Genomic DNA, 19,069 nt, shown 5'->3' with positions numbered 1-19,069 from the left:
TATTTTTGTTTATATTTATAAATACATTATTATATAATTTTACATACTTAATAAAGTTAATAGAAAACTAAAATTACATAATATGTCATGCTTCAATATAATAACTTATGACTAAAATAATGATAAATGTTAATGAGGCCTTTGTCTGGATCTAGCTATGTTGTTTTTATAATAAGAAAATACTCGGTCAATAAAAATAAATTTACATAACAAAAACACATGAAAAGATATATCAAAGTACAGCTGAGGGTATCACCAGCCCAGTATTCAGTACTTCTGTGTTGACTTGAGTTATAATTGATATGTTCTTAATTATAAATTAACTGTTTACAAAACTTTGAATTTTTGAAAAACTAAAGCTTTTCTACCCCAGGAATAGATTACCCTAGCTGTATTTGGCAAAACTTTTAGGAATGTTTGGTCCTCAATGCTCTTCAACTTCGTACTTTATTTGGCCTTTTAAACATTTTTTGATTTGAGCGTCACTGATTAGTCTTTTGTAGACGAAACACGCGTCTGACGTAAATATAAAATGTTTATCCTGGTAAAGACAAGACACACCTTGAAAAGCTCTAAAACGTTTTTTGATTTTGACAGTACACGGTATGGAAACCTCTTAATAGCCGCGGGTATAAACAGCAAACCTAAATCGACCGCCTGTATACACGTATAGACAAAACAAACTCTAAATTGCACCGGATATGGACAGCAAACATAGGACCATGCTCTTTATCGCAACCGGTGAAGCTGCACTTTGGGATATTTTAGTTTGTGTTTTGATGTAAATTTAGTTTTATTGCACTAGTAAAATCCAGACAAAGGCGTCACTGACATTTATCATCTTTTTATTCATATCATTTTATATAATTATGTTTCTTTCCCGAAAGGTTGGTATTACATAATATAAATGGTCTTAATGATTAGAGAACACGTTACCAGATTGTCATAATCAACATTACCAAAAACTTCATCATCAAGATATGTTAGTATAAAAACTGACCCAACTAAGTTAATTTCATAACGACAAAAGTACACCAAAGAAGCAGAAATGTTGATGCTGATTGTTATTCTTGTGTGCTGTGATCGTGCCTTATCATGCTGTTTAGATCCAGGTAGGTGTAATGTTTTGCTTACATTAATATTATTATTATTATTATTATAATTATTATTATTATTATTATTATTATTATTATTATTATTATTATTATTATTATTATTATTAGTAGTAGTAGTAGTAGTAGTAGTAGTAGTAGTAGTAGTAGTAGTAGTAGTAGTAGTAGTATTATTATTAGTAGTAGTAGTAGTAGTAGTAGTAGTAGTAGTAGTAGTAGTATTATTATTTTTATTATTATTATTATTATTTTTATTATTATCAATATAAGCTTTGTGTAAGTAGTTTGTCTTTTTTTCTTCTTCGAAAAATACTGTTGCCTGCCTTTCTCCTACTAACAGAGTTGAAGCAATCGACAAATATCGCTACCATACATCTACGTTTGAAAGTCAGATCTGCCAAGGTATACCGATTGGGAGTTGAATGTCCCCTTGGTATTTTCTTATATAGCGCACCAAGAGAGGTTTATATCAACAGAACGTGTCATGCGCACTGAAAGAATTCTATTAAGATTAATTTTCCAGAGAATTCACACCTACAAGAATCAAAACAACATGATAATGCAAAATCACAACACTCAATTATGTATATACCATTACCAGTATTTTTCATATTGGGAAGTTCTTCATTATTTTTATCCATGTTGTTCCTTTTCAACTGTTCAAAAGACTGATACCATGGAACACCTTGTACAACTAACAAAATATTGTCTTATGTGTATTACTCAAACAGTTATTGCAAGGCTTTTCGGACGTCAAAAGACCCTTGTAATATTTTGAAAACACGATGCATTCAATTTGGCTCAAACTTCAGTATGACTGAATATGGTTTCTCATTTGAACATCTCCCAGATGACATATGAATATAGTTTTATACGCCAGTCATCATTGGGAACATTTTTGGAGGATGCTAGATATAGAACAAAACAACAAATTAAGAAAAAAATAGAGTAAAATAATATTTGTAAATTAATTTGAGAAAAAAATCACTGTAAGATACGGGTAAAAGATGCTTCAAAAACAAAGGTATCAAGAAAGTAGTACTAATATAACCTTAACAAAAACTGAACGCAATTACAGATATATATAGAATAATGCCGTGTTTGTTTGTAATACTTACTTTATGAGCAAGAATATCAAGTGACCACGCTATTGCAAGCTGCTGATCGAGCTGAAGACATTAAAATTGGCATTAATATTTTTTTCAGCAGTCATATGTCTTTAAACACCTATTTTTAAACATGGTGTATAATATGAAATACCATAAAGTAGTTATAAAAACTGCTTTTATGTGTACAAAATTGCGAAAGTTGTTCCGTTTTGTGAATAAATGTCGCGTGCATTTCATGATAAATTCACGCGGGTTGACACGAAAACCTGACGTTACTGTTTTACGTGGCGTTATTACCGAATATTTTCGAATATCACGTTCTATCTACGGGATTTTCTCGCTGCGTTGAAGACTCATTGGTGGCCTTCAGTTGTTGTCTGCTCTTTGGTTGCGTTGTTGTCTCTTTGACATATTCTCCATTTCCATTCTCAATGTTAAGTATTAGATACAGAACAAAGGTAACAAAAACACAGGCCGGTATAGTTTTTCTGCACGTCGAAGTCAGGTAAAGTCGGAGGCAATAGCAGATAAACTTTACGGCTGGTTGTTACCATCCCGTTTATATTGTTACTTTTGTTTTGTATCTGACTTGTACGACGTTTCCAATTAGAAAGTAATACAATTGGCATAATTCAAAAGATTGAACACAAAACAATTGCATACCTGTTTATGTATCACGATGTTTGAAGATATATCTAGTCTTTAATAAATTAGTATATTGCCTTAACACTAGCGCTTCTCAATTCTATAAAATGTTAATTATTGCTTATTCCTTTGAAGCATATCAGTGAAGAATGGGGAGATACTTTGTAAAGTGACAAGCCAAAAAAAAAAACCACCTTTAATCTATAATTTCATTCATGACAGTCTAATATAATTGAGAATGGAAACGGGGAATGTGTCTAGAAATAGTCTAAAAACAGTTAGGTAGTAGGATGGAAAAGGTACAAATTGCCAATCAATATATTTTTCTGTGAATTTACAGTACATTGATATACTTTTTCGTGTTGTGCTTATATCTTTACGTTACATGGTTATATCCTTACTTAATGTGGTTATATCTTTAAGGTATAGGGATATATCATTATAACATATGGTTGCACCTTTACGTTATGTGAATGAAACTTTAAGTTTTGTGGTTGATATGTCATTTCTTTTATTGATTTTGCAATCTTTGTTAGACTGCATTTAATTACTAACAATACTGAGTTATTTCAAACGTTTCTATTTAGTTCCACCGACTCCAAGCAATTTACAGCTACTACTACGCAATCAAACCAGTATTGCGATCGGTTGGGATTCTCCAGATTTTGACATACCCGTTAAATTCAATATCCACTACGGGATAACTCCTTTAACGAACTACAAAACTTCCGTGACAGCACCTGGTAAAATGTTCAAAGCTCATGGGCTAAAGGCTGGCACTGAATACAAGTTCCAGTTATCTGCCAGTTCTGCAGATGGAGAAAGCCAACTTGGTGATCCAGTATTCATAAGCACTCTGAAAGATCGTAAGTACAAAAAATGTATAAACATCATTTTCTTTTCTAACAACATGCATTACCCTTTGTGTATTGTACTTAACACATGATACAGTCATAAAACATTGTTGAAACGTCTTTTAATGTGATACCTTTGTTCTTTTTTAAAACACATTTACAGTAAATTAAATGTGCACTAATACTAAGAAAACTCTACTTTCTATTTTTTTATCATAATAAATGCAGAACCTATGGTGAGTAGGCAAAAGGGGGAAAGACTTGTCTGATGTTTTTTCCTGTTTATTTATTAAATTATTCATTTCTTAGATAATTTATGACAATTATATTGTCTTTCACACTAGTTTTGGTGACATTAGTCTGAGACTTCAAAAATCAATCTTCTACTTATTACATGTATATGTTACCACAAATCAAAGTAATGTACAGTAACACTATGACCAAAGGAAAAAAGTAAATAAAACTACACAGAAAACGATTGAACAAGAAAAAACCCATCATATACAGTGGTTCAATTTAGGATTTTTAGGAATTTAGAAATTCTAAAACCAACATTTCTCTAAAATTAGCAGACATATATGCTTAGCTCTGAAATTGGCAAATAAAGTTTATATTAGAAATAAACGTCCTTTTTATATGATAAAATCGTAGATGAATATAAATAGTTTATATAGAGTATGATTTCCGTGATCACACCCGGTGTTTCATGGATGATCTCAACCAGATAGCTCCGTACCATATATTTGGATAGGCAAAAAAATAAAACGCCTGGGATCATAAAAAAACAAGATGGTGTTAACAGAATAGACATAACTTAAGGTCAATTTTACCTGGGGCATTCCATTGCGTTTGTTGTATAATTATATATACAATGGACAGAAAGTGTTCAGACAAAAGCTTGCATTTAAATTACAAGCCATTATATTTTGGCCTAAGATCAAATGTTTGGAAGGCCCAACCCCACCTACTATATTGTAGAATAAAAATCAGAAGATCTAAATAGAAAATAGAAACGACATTCTATATAATGTCAACTCGATTACGGCATTGAATTCTATCATAACCTTCATCGGGAGCCAAGACCAAATGGGTTTCAAGCAAATCTAAACCAAAACTAAAACAGCAGAAAACAAAAATGGTGTAAGCAGAAAAAAAGGTAAACCTTTCATTGGTTTGCTTACTTAGGTGAAAAATATAATTCTTGAAGTGGAATCTTACCAAAGAAAAAAGAATAGAAATTCATGTCATTTTGGAAGCAGCGGCGACTACAAGCGGATAATTTTGACCTTTCGGATTGATAATCAACACCAACTTTTCAACCGATGAAATCCAATGCTGGGGCCAATGAAAATAAATAATAACTGCAATCAAAAACTTCCAGACTTTACACAGGAATATTCCAGTAAAGCAACAATTATTGAAAGCGAATGCAGGGTGTCAAGCCCATCACTTCACTAGGCCTGACAATGAACATCTAATGAAACGTTCTCAACCTACACATGTACCACATATAACTTGGATTTTTCAGGGATTCATCAACTTAATATTGATGATATTAGAAATTTTGTTTGAGGAGCAATGTTCCAATCAAGGATGTAAAAGTGTTTGTAAAATGTATTTTATTGTAATTTATTAGTTCAATCAAATATTTAGAATTTGTTATTAGAAATTATAATTTATAGTGCTACATGTTCTGCTTTTTTCATTTTAGAGAAAACAGAGTGAAGACATGTGCTTTGAAAACACTATACGATGATAGTTACTTTTTATTTTTAGTTGTTTAAGCAAGACACACCAGTTATGTTTAAATACATATTAAATAGTATTGAATACTGTATATTGTATTGCATTTTTGCGCCTGTCCTAGTCAGGAGCCTCTGGCCTTTGTTATTTTTCAAGTTGTATGTTTTTTAATTTTAGTTAATTTATATGTTTTGGAGTTTAGTGTGACGTCCATTTTCACTGAACTAGTACACAATTTTATTTAGGGGACAGTTGAGGACTACCTTCGGGTGCGGGATTTTCTCGCTGCGTTGAAGACTCATTGGTGGCCTTCAGTTGTTGTCTGCTCTTTGGTCGCGTTGTTGTCTCTTTGACATATTCTCCATTTCCATTCTCAATGTTAAGTATTAGATACAGAACAAAGGTAACAAAAACACAGGCCGGTATAGTTTTTCTGCACGTCGAAGTCAGGTAAAGTCCGAGGCAATAGCAGATAAACTTTACGGCTGGTTGTTACCATCCCGTTTATATTGTTACTTTTGTTTTGTATCTGACTTGTACGACGTTTCCAATTAGAAAGTAATACAATTTGCATAATTCAAAAGATTGAACACAAAACAATTGCATACCTGTTTATGTATCACGATGTTTGAAGATATATCTAGTCTTTAATAAATTAGTATATTGCCTTAACACTAGCGCTTCTCAATTCTATAAAATGTTAATTATTGCTTATTCCTTTGAAGCATATCAGTGAAGTACGAGTAGATTGAAAAGTGAAGAATGGGGAGATACTTTGTAAAGTGACAAGCCAAAAAAAACCCCACCTTTAATCTATAATTTCATTCATGACAGTCTAATATAATTGAGAATGGAAACGGGGAATATGTCTAGAAATAATCTACAAATCAGTGTATATCCTCATTCGTAGCCACTTATATTTAATAACAAAATGAATTGCCAAAAGGGGGGGTCTTATAAATTTGCCCCTCACCTTTGCAAGTGTGTAATGGTTCCCTTTCCCGGCTCCTATGCCCACGTACGTACGCGTTTATATAAACCCCTCCACACACACAAAAATAGGATACCTACGTACAAAACAACAAAGTCAAAGAAATATGTTTTGCCTCCTCCATCCATTTCGAAAGTGGGGGGTTTGCTCCCTTCCACGGCTCATTCTATGACGTCAATAGTTCGAGTGTCACATTCTAGGGTCAATTGTGGTAGGTTCCGAAATAGCGATAAGGTCTATACATTTGGATAATGGTCATCCTGAGTATGAATGAACTCATGATTGTAAACATTTGGAGGTGGGAAAAAGGTTGATTAAGGGTACACGGGATGCTCATTTCCCAAATCCTGTTTTTCATGTCACATAGTAATTTTTCCATTTTCCCAAATTTTATTTTATTCTTTCTCCATCTATCTTTTTTTTTTCTCCATACATCCCACATCCTAACTGTTTTGCCTCCTATAACCTACACCCTAAAAACATGCCACCCCCTTTTTAAAGTGTATTGACAGAAATACAGAACTCCATGGTGAACCAAAAAGGGGGGATTTTTTATCATGATAAAAATAAACGCTCAACTATATATAGATATTAACCAACAGAATGACGAGAAAACAACCGTCATTTTCCCGATTTAGTACAGGCGGTTTTTCAGAGAAAAAAATGATGGTAAAAAAATATTCCTGATTTGGTACAGGCATTTTCAAATGTAGAGAATGGTGGATTGAACCTGGTTTTAAAGCTAGCTAAACCTCTCACTTGTATGACAGTCGCATCAAATTTCATTATATTGACAACGATGTGTGAACAAAACAAACAAAAACAATAGGCAAAAAATGTCACAAATAGGGGTAAATAGTCAAATTCGGTAGGTCACATTCGTGAAAAGGGAACGGGATTGTAGCTACGACATAAGGAACATATCCGATATCATCTGTGAAACGGATATTCCATAACAGTCAACCAACTCGTGATGGCGTCCGTAAAATTTACAAAGTTGTGATTTCAATTTCACCATTTGGAACTCTTGGTTTAAAAATAAAAATTCGCACAATTTGGAAGCTGGAATCATCTCTTTTGTCGTAAAGTTTTGTTTTCAACCGACCCTCATAGTCAATTTCTAGATATATGTCATAATCAAATGGCAAAAGCTCAAACACATAACAACTGTCATATTCCTGACTTGGCACAGGCATTTTCTTATGTAGAAAATGGTGGATTGAACCTGGTTTTATAGCTAGCTAAACCTCTCACTTGTATGACAGTCGCATCAAGTTCCATTATATTGTCACCGATGTGTGAACAAAACAAACAGACACAATAGGTAAAAATGTCAACAATAAGGGTACAGTAGTCAACATTGTGTAATCATCTTAATTACTATAAAAACAACAAATGTAACGAAGAAGCACAAAAAAGCATACATCAAATTAACATCCTCATTTTGATTATAATATACGATTTTATTTGTCTATGTAAAATGCACCCATCAAGGAAGGAGGGTTTTGAGTACTGGTGTAAAATTGCGCGTTTGCAATTCGCAAAGGTAGAAATGAAATAATTTTGTCGTTCAAAGTATGACGTGATGCACAAATACAGTCACGAAAAATAGATATAGCAAAAACTGACTTGACAGTTAAAGTAATAATACTAAATAAAATAATAGTGTGGTTCAAAGTATGACGGGATACATAAGTACAGAGTCACGTCAAATGTATATCACAAAAACGTGGGTTAACAGTAAAAGTAATATTAATAAATAAAATTATTTTGTCGTTCAAAGTATAAAAGTAAAATTAATAAAGACAAATAAAGGAATGATATAACACGTTATTAAGATGATAAACAACGTCAGTACGCAAAATCTATACTTCAAGACCATCGTGTATTATTTGTGAAGTTGATACGGAAACATTCAAACATAAGTTCTCCTGAACGCCAAGTTTGCTAACATTTTAACGCCAACTAATAAAAGGTTCAAAATAGGATCCCTAATCCAAAATTTCGCTATCTGTCAAATGTTTTTAACATGAACCAATTGCCTTATATCTTTCCCATCTTTCATACTTCACAAACTTTCTTAAAACTGGTTGCCTGCTTGTCGACTTCAGCTTCTTCAGTTTCATTAAAAAATATCCATGTGGATCATATTTTAAATAAAGTTCTAGTTTTCTCAAATAAAGTATTTAAGGATTTGTCAATAGTAGCATGACTAAAACATGTAATTTTCATGGGCTACATAGAACAGCTGTAATAACTTTTCTGTGCATTGTATTATGTTACATTGAAAACTCACACAAATGTAAATCTGTGTTTGCCAAATTGGATGAAAAAGTCGTGTCTTCTTACAATTCTAATGTGTGTTAACCCCTGATACATAACATACAAATCATTATAGAAACCAATGAAAATAAGAATTAATAAAAAAATAAAAAATGCAAACTGAAAGTTACTTGCCGTTCTTCTGTGGAATAGGAAATTCATACAAATCTAATACCATCTCCAAAAGAAAACCTAATTCAGTTGCATTTGATCAATTGCAAATTGTCCAGAAACTAAATAATGCTACAGTTTGATAATTAAATAGCCCATAAATAGTTTCCAAAAAGGAAAACAAATATCTTTAAAAAAAAAAGACTGAACAGCCTACAAACTGCAATATTACATTACCATTATAAAATATAACAAGTGCTTTTAAAATTACGGGAATATAAAACTGGGAGTAATTTCATATCGTAAACTTTTAAACGAACAGGTTCTTGTAATTTCTCCACAACAAAGCTATCAATTAGTGTCACTGCTGACTTTTTTAGTAATGGTTATGTAAAACAATCCAAAAGCAAAACCACGAAGTATGAACTGAAGTGTAAATTGAAATAAAATATCACATGTAACTAAAAGCTTTGGTATAGTTCCTAAGTTTTGATTTTTCTATCCTATATACCACTTTGCCTCATAATCTCATTAAGAAAAAAAATCACACACCTAATTAAATGGTCATTTAAAAAGTCAGAATGCGAATATATATGTTCAAACTATTTATGGTCATTTTTTAGTAACAACATAAAAAAACTATGTCAATTGGACCTGCTTTGAGACGATAACTGCACTTGAATATTTACTAGATAACATTTTTGTTCGCTATGGAGATTCCGTATATCGTCAAGCTATCGGAATTTAAATGGGGACTAACTGTGCTCCATTTATTGCGGACCTGTTTCTTTATTCTTACGAGTTACAATTTATGACTAAAATCAGTAAAGACCCACCAGGACAACATCTGATGCAAAAATTTAATAACACTTTGGATGATTATATATTGGCTCTCAATGATGACCACTTCAGTATGTACAAGTAGGAGATTTATTCTGCTGAACTAACTTTAAATAAAGCTAATACTAACAATAAATACTGACCTTTCCTGGATCTTGATATCTATATCTTTAACGGGAATCTTAATACCAAAATTTACGATAAAACAGATGATTTTTCATTTCCTATTGTTAATTATCCATTTTTAGATGGTGACGTTCCCTTGTCACCATCTTATGGTGTTAATATATCTCAACTTGTTCGATTCGCTGGGGTATGTAACAACGTATTTCAGTGATATAGATACAATGGATAAGCGTTGATTCTTGAAAAAGAAACCATGAGCCCGGAGGGCGAATGGTTTGTTTTTCATGAATCAACGCTTATCCATTGTATCTATAACTCAAACTATTGTGTTAATGTCTTGTCAAAATTAACGCCTATTCTTAATTAGAAGGTATTGTAAGTGAGTTCAAATAACCAGTGTATATGAAGTGCGAATCCAGCTAGTTCATTTTTACTGTTATATGCGGGTATGTTTATTGTAGAATAAAGGATCATGGGAAAACTGTATTTGTTTATGTTTTGAAAATATCAAGTTAAGTGATTTGAAGATAAGTTTTAACAAATTTTCATTGTGATATGTCTTTATAATATACAAACATAGCATTAAAGTTCAAATAAGTGTTATAAAAGCATCATAACATAGCATATCGATTATTGAAAGCGATCCATTTTAGCTATAGATGCGATGAATTATCACTGGTAGTGCAGTCATTATTAATGTAGAATTTTCAAAGATGCGAGGAATTTTTATTGTAGAATTATGTGATAAATGCACTTGCAACAAACGCAAAAACTTAGTTGATGACTTTAGGATTTATGAAACATGTATTTTCAAATTGAAATACAAACTCCTCATTCATTCTTCATCAAATATATAGCTTTTCAAACTTGTAACAAAAGCGATTCTCAAAATGAAAATGTTGTACACCTGCTGTAAGTCTCCAGGTCTCTGCACCATAAAAAAGGACTGATTTAACATTAGTGTTAAAAATTCGAATTTTGGTGTTTTCTGTAAATGCTGTTGATTTCCAAACTGACTTCAGCATAGCAAATGCTTGTCGAGCTTTACTTATTCTTGTTCTGATGTCTGCATCTGTCCCACCAGTTCTATCCATGATGCTTCCTAAATAAGTAAACTGATCTACTTCTTCAATATCTTCCCCTACAATGGACACTGTTCCTCCTTTTCTGGTCTTTACTTTTATAATTTTTGTCTTCTTGGTGTTGATTTTTAGCCCAAGTTTTTTTCCTGTTTCATGGAGTTCAGTGGTTTTGTCTCTCATGTCTTTCTAGTATTTGCTAGTAGTCTGTTGTTATTTATGAATAATTGTCATTTTGTTTATTTTCTTTCGTTACATCTTCTGACATCAGACTCGGACTTCTCTTGAATTGAATTTTAAATGTACGTATTGTTATGCGTTTACTTTTCTACATTGGCTAGAGGTATAGGGAGAGGGTTGAGATCTTATACACATGTGTAAACATTTTTGCGCCTGTCCCATGTCAGGAGCCTCTGGTCTTTGTGAGTCTTGTATTATTTTAATTTTAGTTTTTTTGTGTACAATATGGAAATTAGTATGGCGTTCATTATCACTGAACTAGTATATATTTGTTTAGGGGCAAGCTGAAAGACGCCTCCGGTGCGAGAATTTCTCGTTACATTGAAGACCTATTGGTGACCTTCTGCTGTTGTTTTTCCAATGGTCGGGTTGTTGTTTCTTTGATACATTTCCCATTTCCATTCTCAATTTTATTAGTTGAAGTTATAATCAAATAACCTTATATTCAGACATTTTTGGGGCACTATCTCATATAAGGTGCTTATATATTGTATCAGACCAAATGTAGCATATCTTCATTACAATAAAGCAGACATTTTGCACTTGTTCTTTTATGTATCTTACAAAGTGTCGGAAAAAATGCAAAAACATGCAAAGTCACAATTGAGAACTTGACCTTTAACCATGACCTCCTTTTCTAAGTTAGGACCTAGGGGCGTCAAATCAAAACAATACAGACTTATACGGTCAACGGTTTATGAGTTAAAAAACAAACCATACCTACAAATTGATACCATAAAGGTAGATAACTCCAATAAAATTTCATCGATTTAACAAACAATTTAGAAAAAGAATATCTGAGCGACATATTGGTAAACAAAAATTTCAAGATATGGCGGAAATAAAATTAATAATAATTAGAACAAATACAATAGGTCTTTCTACAGAAAAGTGGAAAGACCTAATAATGATATGTGATAGGATTGACACTGCAACAGCTAACCACAGTAGTTCACATAATGGGCAAATATATGTGAGGGAATATGATGCTCAGTAGCTGTCTTTTTTATTCGGTTCATATGTGTTTTTCGTTTTTTATATAGATTAAACCGTTGTTATTCCTGTTTGAATGGTTTCGCACATGTCAATTTTTGGGGTCCTTCATAACTTGTTGTTCGGTGTGCTCCAAGTCTCCCCGTGAAAGGCCGTACCTAGACATATAATAGTTTACTATTATAAATCGTGACTTAGACAAGAGAGTTGTCGTACCATATCTTTTTTTTTATCAATATAAGCAATTATTGACCAACGGACGGCATTTATTAACGAACAAACCGATAACGTATAGTCGGCTATATCAAAGGCCAAGTTTATATAAGAAACAATTCGAAAGAGAGAACTGACGACCTCAGTAATGAAAAATAAGTTTACCAAAAAAAATGACATATTTAAATCAATTACAAACACTGCACATATATTATTATATGGTTGTTTTAAACATATTTGTAAACGGAAAAAACATCCCCGTAATCAAGGACAGTGTAGTAACAGCAAACGAATTAATTTTTAAGACATCATAAACAATCTGAGAACCGCACGCCCTTTTTTTTTATCATAAAACCTTTCAAATAGTCCGACTTTAGAGCAATGAGACAACTTTTAAAATTCGATCCTGTTCGTGAAACTAAAACAAGGAACCTAGCTCTCTCTCTAATCTAACTATAACTCTAAAATTCAGATCCATGTATTACATGAATCATGTAGGACCATATTTCGTAATTGTAATGAGTCGAAATTGAAATAACTGTCCGTATATGAAAATCGAGAGTTAAACATGTTTAATACTCGAAGTATGATCGTTAGAGATATGTACTTTCTATAGCTGTATCATGTCTAGCGGTTTCTTCTTTATCAGTGATATTGTGAAGCGTTTTATGTTCTGATAGATCACTGATATTATGTCGTAGTGAAGGAACGATTAATAATGATAAATTAAACAATTGGGGGGATTGTTGCTGTTTTCGATCATATTTGTCTGATTCCTTGCATCCAACCGAATCTTTGAAAGTATGAACGTTGCCATTTTGTGCCGGGTCAGTTAATGTTGTTCTGGTAGAAATAGAATTATGCTGTGTCGAAGTCCGTCTTTTATTAACTAACATCGTTGTTATGCTTTGTCAATAGAATATGTTAGGTCAGTAAACTATTTCTATAAAAAAATAAAAATTGTCTCCGTTTGTCATAATTTTTTGGTTTGGGAAATACCCTACATATTATGGTCATGGGAAAAACCGAGGACAGCAATTTATGCACGAATTTAATTGGGTGAATCGGAATGTTGCATGCAGTTAAGTAGTTTTCGGTGTCAAGAGTTTAGACGCAATATGATCATGATGTATCTTTAGGGTTCTAAAGAAACTCTTTAAAAGTTTATACAATCTACATAATGTATATTTATCAGTATTAATAGCAGAAGTGCTACTCAGGTTTCGTGCATTTACTGCATAAAATAAAAACCAAAGAAGACCCAGAACAATTCTATCCCCGATGAAAAAATTATATTTGAGATAATAATATGTTAACACAAAACGTGTTAGCAGTTAGCAGTTATGAAGATGCAGTAGGAATAATAGTCAGAAAATAATTTGTAGCTTCTGAACTCTCCTGCAATTCTTTACATATAAAGGTAATGATTTGTCGGTTTATGTATTTTCTACTTTAATATTCTCAATCAATTAGATAATAATTCAAAACTAATGCAAGATCTTTGACGTCATGCATATATGAACTGTTATGAGCAATTAAAATTAATCCCTCCTTATATTTGGTGTTTGCTTTCGTAATGCGACTCGAAATGAATTTAAATCACAGCTTTTCTTTTTTGTTATTTAAAGGTTAAATTGATAAATAAATTATTTAAACGAAAGTGCAGTTTAATTTGAATACAAATCCCCAAATAATGAGCACAGTGAGATATCAAATAAATGTCTTTAATGTAATCTATCTCTTTCATGTTCGTTATCAATTCGTACTGGATTTGAACAACATCAACATAAATAAATGACATACGAACTTTTCTCTTTTGACTATATTATAAGTGCTGTCAAAACATATACAGCTTGTTCAAATAAGTAACTCTATGATAGTTTATTTCCTAATAGAAACGGGTTGGCAATATGGACCACATAAGAAACTTTTCCACGGCATAGACGGGGGAGTTATTTAACAACATCATATAGCATGACGCAAATTGCATATCCCGTTGTGTCTATTCTGTTACTTTTGTAGCAGTTTTTATGATAGCAGTATTTCATCGAAGCGTCTTTAAAAAGTATATATTTACATATATTTCTAAACATACTGGATTTTTTGTGTTACTTAAGCTGTTTTAAAGGCTTTTACACCTTTATTTGTGCAATTAAGCACAAACTTAATGTAACAATGTTCCAGATACTCGTTTAGACAATACGGGTGAAAGGATATAATGCTAAATATGGTGTTATATTGTTATCGGATGGTCCTGTTCCCAAAACACAATGACAAAAGTAAAACAATATGCGATGAACTTACTCGTTGTTGAAATCATTTGAAAGAGACGACTAAAACTGACCATTTCGAATGCTATCTTAGACTTATATTCTTTATTATTTTTATAACAATTGAAAACCAGTTTTCTAAATAGCATTAAACCTTTGATCAGTGAAAGTCCTATCGAAGGAATTTTCATTTTACTCTTTTTCATTGTTTTCCGTTATTATACAGATTTCATGTTTGTATATGTTGCTTCACAAGTATTGTTTGTTTGCTACCACTAGGAACGTTTCATCCATTTTGTAATTACGAAATTTGACATTTTTAGAAAGATGACCTACATCTATTGGAAAACTAAGTATGATTAGTGGTGACTGCTTATATCTTAGAATCATTTTGATGAAGAAGAAAAAAAAGCAATTCTTTTGGGAGTCAAGGATCATGATATTGTTTATTAGTTTCCTTGTAAGAAAAAATAAAAGTCACAATGAAGATGAACTCAGAGGAAAATCTAATCTGAAGTCTTTCTTGTCTTTCTTTTCAAATATGATGTTATCTCACATATGACCCTTTATACCTGCTAAATAAACATAGTTTAAATTAAAAAAAAAAAGAAGCTTTTATTATTCTTTATAGCACATTGTGTTCAGATTTTTTTAACGTTCATTGTATGTCTTATTTTATACATTGACCTGAATATTAGAATCTTATCTAATGTTTACATCAAAATGTTAGTAATATTAGGTATAAGATAGTTTGCATAAATTGGATGAAACTGATTTTTAAGGGTTTCTTTTATGAGTCCAGGACGTGAATTTTGAACTTCCAAGTAATCCTTTTGTTATTGCTATTGCCCTTTTCAACACTTTCACACTTTTAAATTACAAAACAAACCTACTTTTCCTATACGCATGCAAATGCACACACGTGACCTGTCTTCTTTAAATAGATTGACTCTCTTTAAATATTCTCTTTAAATAAATTAATCTGAGGATTGATATCGTCAAAACACTGCATATTTTAATAGATAATTGTATTAGACTTAACAAAATTTTACTCTTGTCTAATAACTTTCCTACATTGGTCTTGTAGGCACAAAAATCTAGAATCATGTATTTGTTCGTTATCAACACAATGGTCAATTTGACATACACAGGAAAAGTTTCCATGAATTAATTAAACCCTGGGAAGGTTAATTGATATAAAAAATTATATCACTACTTGTATATTCTAAAATGTTCAATAAAGATTATGAAAACAATAACAGGTTCTGCTTCTATAAACCAAACACATCAAAATTAAATTATGTTGACGAGAACATATTTTATCCAAAAGAAATGATTCCCTACACAAACTATTTACGAATGAGTATAAGACAAAATACCTCTCACAAAAGGAAACTATAACTTTAATTATGTTTTAATGTATTTGCGTTCATTGAATGTCTGTTACGAAGATCTACGAAACATACATTGTATAATAGCTTTTTATATAGCTTTTTATTTCAATATTAACACTGTTTACTGTAGAATCAATTCACACAATTCTGCAGTAAAATTATTCTATGAGTAAGGCATTAAAAGCCTTTAGTTAGCGTTGTAAAAAGTAAAATCACAAAAATACTGAACTCAGAGGAAAATCAATTTGAAAAGTCCATAATCACATGGCAAAATCAAAAAAACAAAACGCATCAAAAACGAATGGACAAGAACTGTCATAATTGATGTTTAATTGTGATCAATAAGATTTATTTCTAGTGAAGTCGTTCAATGAATTCAATTAAGTTATATTCATGTAACACAAAATGTGTTTTTATTTTATAATATACACTTACATATTTCGGTTACAAACCGTTGGAAGGTTTCTTTTAAAAGTTTCGTTGATGTTGACGTAAATGTAAAAGTTAATTCCATAATTAGAAAATTGAAACAAATACAGTATTGCTTTGATAAGCCCACGTTGTGCTGATACTAATGTAGTTGTCGTGGTAAACGAGTCAACTGCATTGAAAATTGATATTGGAAGTGTTGTTATTATGAAATATATACTTATGAATAATAACATCTGAGTAAGGCGCTTACTACTCCTTACGTTGCGTTTTCTATATTCTCTACTCCTCATAAATAATCCACGTAATCGTCCAGAGCTCCGTAATGATTGTCCAATAAAGATATTCATGATGAACATCAAAATAAATGGCAGTAACGACAGCCACACTAGATCTATGACAACATAATATTTGTCTTCAAAATTGTAAGATGCAGGTGATGTGTTATTGCATCTTTATTCATTCTGTACTTTCATCAAACCGTTATTTATAAAAAGATGGCCATCTATTGCGAAGCTCATCAGCATTGGTACTATGAGAACTATTTTAAGCTGTGATGAAAATTTTGCAATTTGATATTGTACCGGAAGTCGATTTTATAAAAACCTCTCAACAGTTATGGACACCAGTATCCAAGACGAAATATGTATTGGAAAAGATATCATAGAGACATCCAGTTTACAACCGACGTCAGAAATGATCCGAATATCGAAATCGAACGTTGCTAGAATCCATCGTCTCACTCATCCAGTTATAAGTACGGTAGTGTCCGATAAAGAAAGAATAAGCAGGAAATTGTAGGTTATACTTTTCCATTGTTTCATCCGACATAAAACAATCATAATTCCAATGTTTCCAAAATCTCCGAAAATAAATATTATTGGTTTTATTTGGCAAACAACATATCATCACAGATATCCATAAATCAAAAAGGTGTGGTATGAGTGTCAATTCACAGTTTGTAAAACGTAAACCAGTAATGGTCAAAGTGAGGGCCCATTATAGCTTGATCATTGAAGGTCAATTTCAATAATATGCAACATTGTAAATAGTGTATCAAAATAGCTTAACCAATAACGTATAGGTTTGAATAAAAATAAAAAGATGTGGTATGATTGTTAATAAAATAACTTTCCATAAGTGTTTATATGAAGTGCATATAGGCAGTTATTTACTACCGCACGACACTCAGCAACGTGAAAGCCGATATCGTAAAGTCGCCTTCATAAAAAGCCTAGATAAGAATCAAATTGAAAAAAAAAACTTACGACTTAAGTTTTAATAAAGCCTTTTACAAAAAAAATGACAAAGATAAATTAATGACATCTACTGAACTATAGCTCCTCAAACTGGACGTGCACATGGATTATATGTTGTTTTTTTAAAGTTTGTAAACGGAAAAACGTCTCCGTATTAAAGGACTGTGTGGTAAAATCAAAGCATAAGAACTAACTGTAAAAATCAGCTGAGATTGACGTATCAAAAAAACAATCGGTACCAGTCAAAAACATAAAATTAGATAACCGAAAAATAAAGGACACATATCAGCAACTGAAATCTAATTAACGTTTACCTAGAATAAGTATCAATTAATACGTATACAATGGATATAGTTTAAATACGTCATAAACTGTCTGAGAACCGCACGACCTTTTTGAATTAAGCATACGACAATATAGAAAAGAAGATGTGGTATGATTGTCAATGAGACAACTTTCCACAAAAGTCACCGTACGGCCTCCAACAATGAGCAAAGCCCATACCGCATAGTCAGCTATAAAAGACCCCGTAGGACAATAAAAAACAATTAAAACGAGAATACTGACGGCCTTATTCATGTCAAAAAATTATTAAAAAATGAACGATAAACAAGTATTTAACACATAAACAAACGACAACCACTGAATTACAGGATCCTGACTTGGGACAGGATATGCATAAATTATAAGGCGGGGTTAAACATGTTAGCTGGATCCCAACCCTCCCCTAACCTGGGACAGTGGTATAAAAGTACAACATAAGAACGGACAAAACAAATCAGTTGAAAAAAGGCTAAACTCATCAGATGGACATTGCCGGGTACTTATACATCCCAACACAAAAAGACACAATGCACAGATCTGAGACTACTCGCAGTTATCTGATAGCTAGTTCAAAGCCACTAACAACTAATAAAACAATTCATGCATCTAAGACTAAACAATCAATCCGTACACATCCAACAAACAATGGATTTAGTATAAAGACTTCATAAACAGCCAGAGAAAAAGATGACCTTGTGTAATGCCAAGTAACAGGTATCAAATTGTAGATCCATGAATATGTATATGTATATGTATATAACATACTAGTAATATTTAGTAACTTTTAATCTTCTAATAACAAAATCAATATTTATACCAATAAAAACAATATTCAATGATCTTATTACAGTGTTGAATTGGTAACCTTTAAGAATAAGTGTATTTAAGGGAGCGACAAGTTTACATGGATCATTTCTAAATTTCCGGGCACGGTTAACAACATTTCCGTAAAAATGAGGATGTGCTATCCCGTTTTAAATAAGTTTTCTACAGGTACATCCAAACTTCAAAATCA

The 19,069-nt window shown here is 31.9% G+C and overlaps 2 protein-coding genes across 2 annotated transcripts in view; both read left to right on the top strand.

Moving 5' to 3' along the window:
* LOC134696061 (uncharacterized) overlaps window positions 1–19,069 on the top strand; it is a 216,711-nt gene that overhangs the window by 84,949 nt on the left and 112,693 nt on the right. The gene's annotated exons all lie outside the window — the stretch shown is intronic.
* LOC134695838 (uncharacterized) lies at window positions 954–5,557 on the top strand. The gene is made up of 3 exons (XM_063557271.1): window positions 954–1,112; window positions 3,454–3,732; window positions 5,432–5,557. The coding sequence occupies exons 1-3, from the start codon at window positions 1,049–1,051 to the stop codon at window positions 5,443–5,445; spliced, it is 357 nt and encodes a 118-aa protein (XP_063413341.1). The 5' UTR covers window positions 954–1,048; the 3' UTR covers window positions 5,446–5,557.

Source organism: Mytilus trossulus, chromosome 14 (genome assembly GCF_036588685.1).
Source record: "Mytilus trossulus isolate FHL-02 chromosome 14, PNRI_Mtr1.1.1.hap1, whole genome shotgun sequence".
NCBI lineage: Eukaryota > Metazoa > Mollusca > Bivalvia > Mytilida > Mytilidae > Mytilus > Mytilus trossulus.
This window is presented reverse-complemented; position numbering and strand designations above follow the sequence as displayed.

What these genes read in the sequence shown, in the direction of transcription:
- LOC134695838 (XM_063557271.1), top strand. Translation starts at nt 1,049, where the DNA reads ATGTTGATGCTGATTGTTATTCTTGTGTGCTGTGATCGTGCCTTATCA. An exon ending in ATCATGCTGTTTAGATCCAG is followed by an intron (nt 1,113 to 3,453) that starts GTAGGTGTAATG and finishes GTTTCTATTTAG; the next exon opens with TTCCACCGACTCCAAGCAAT.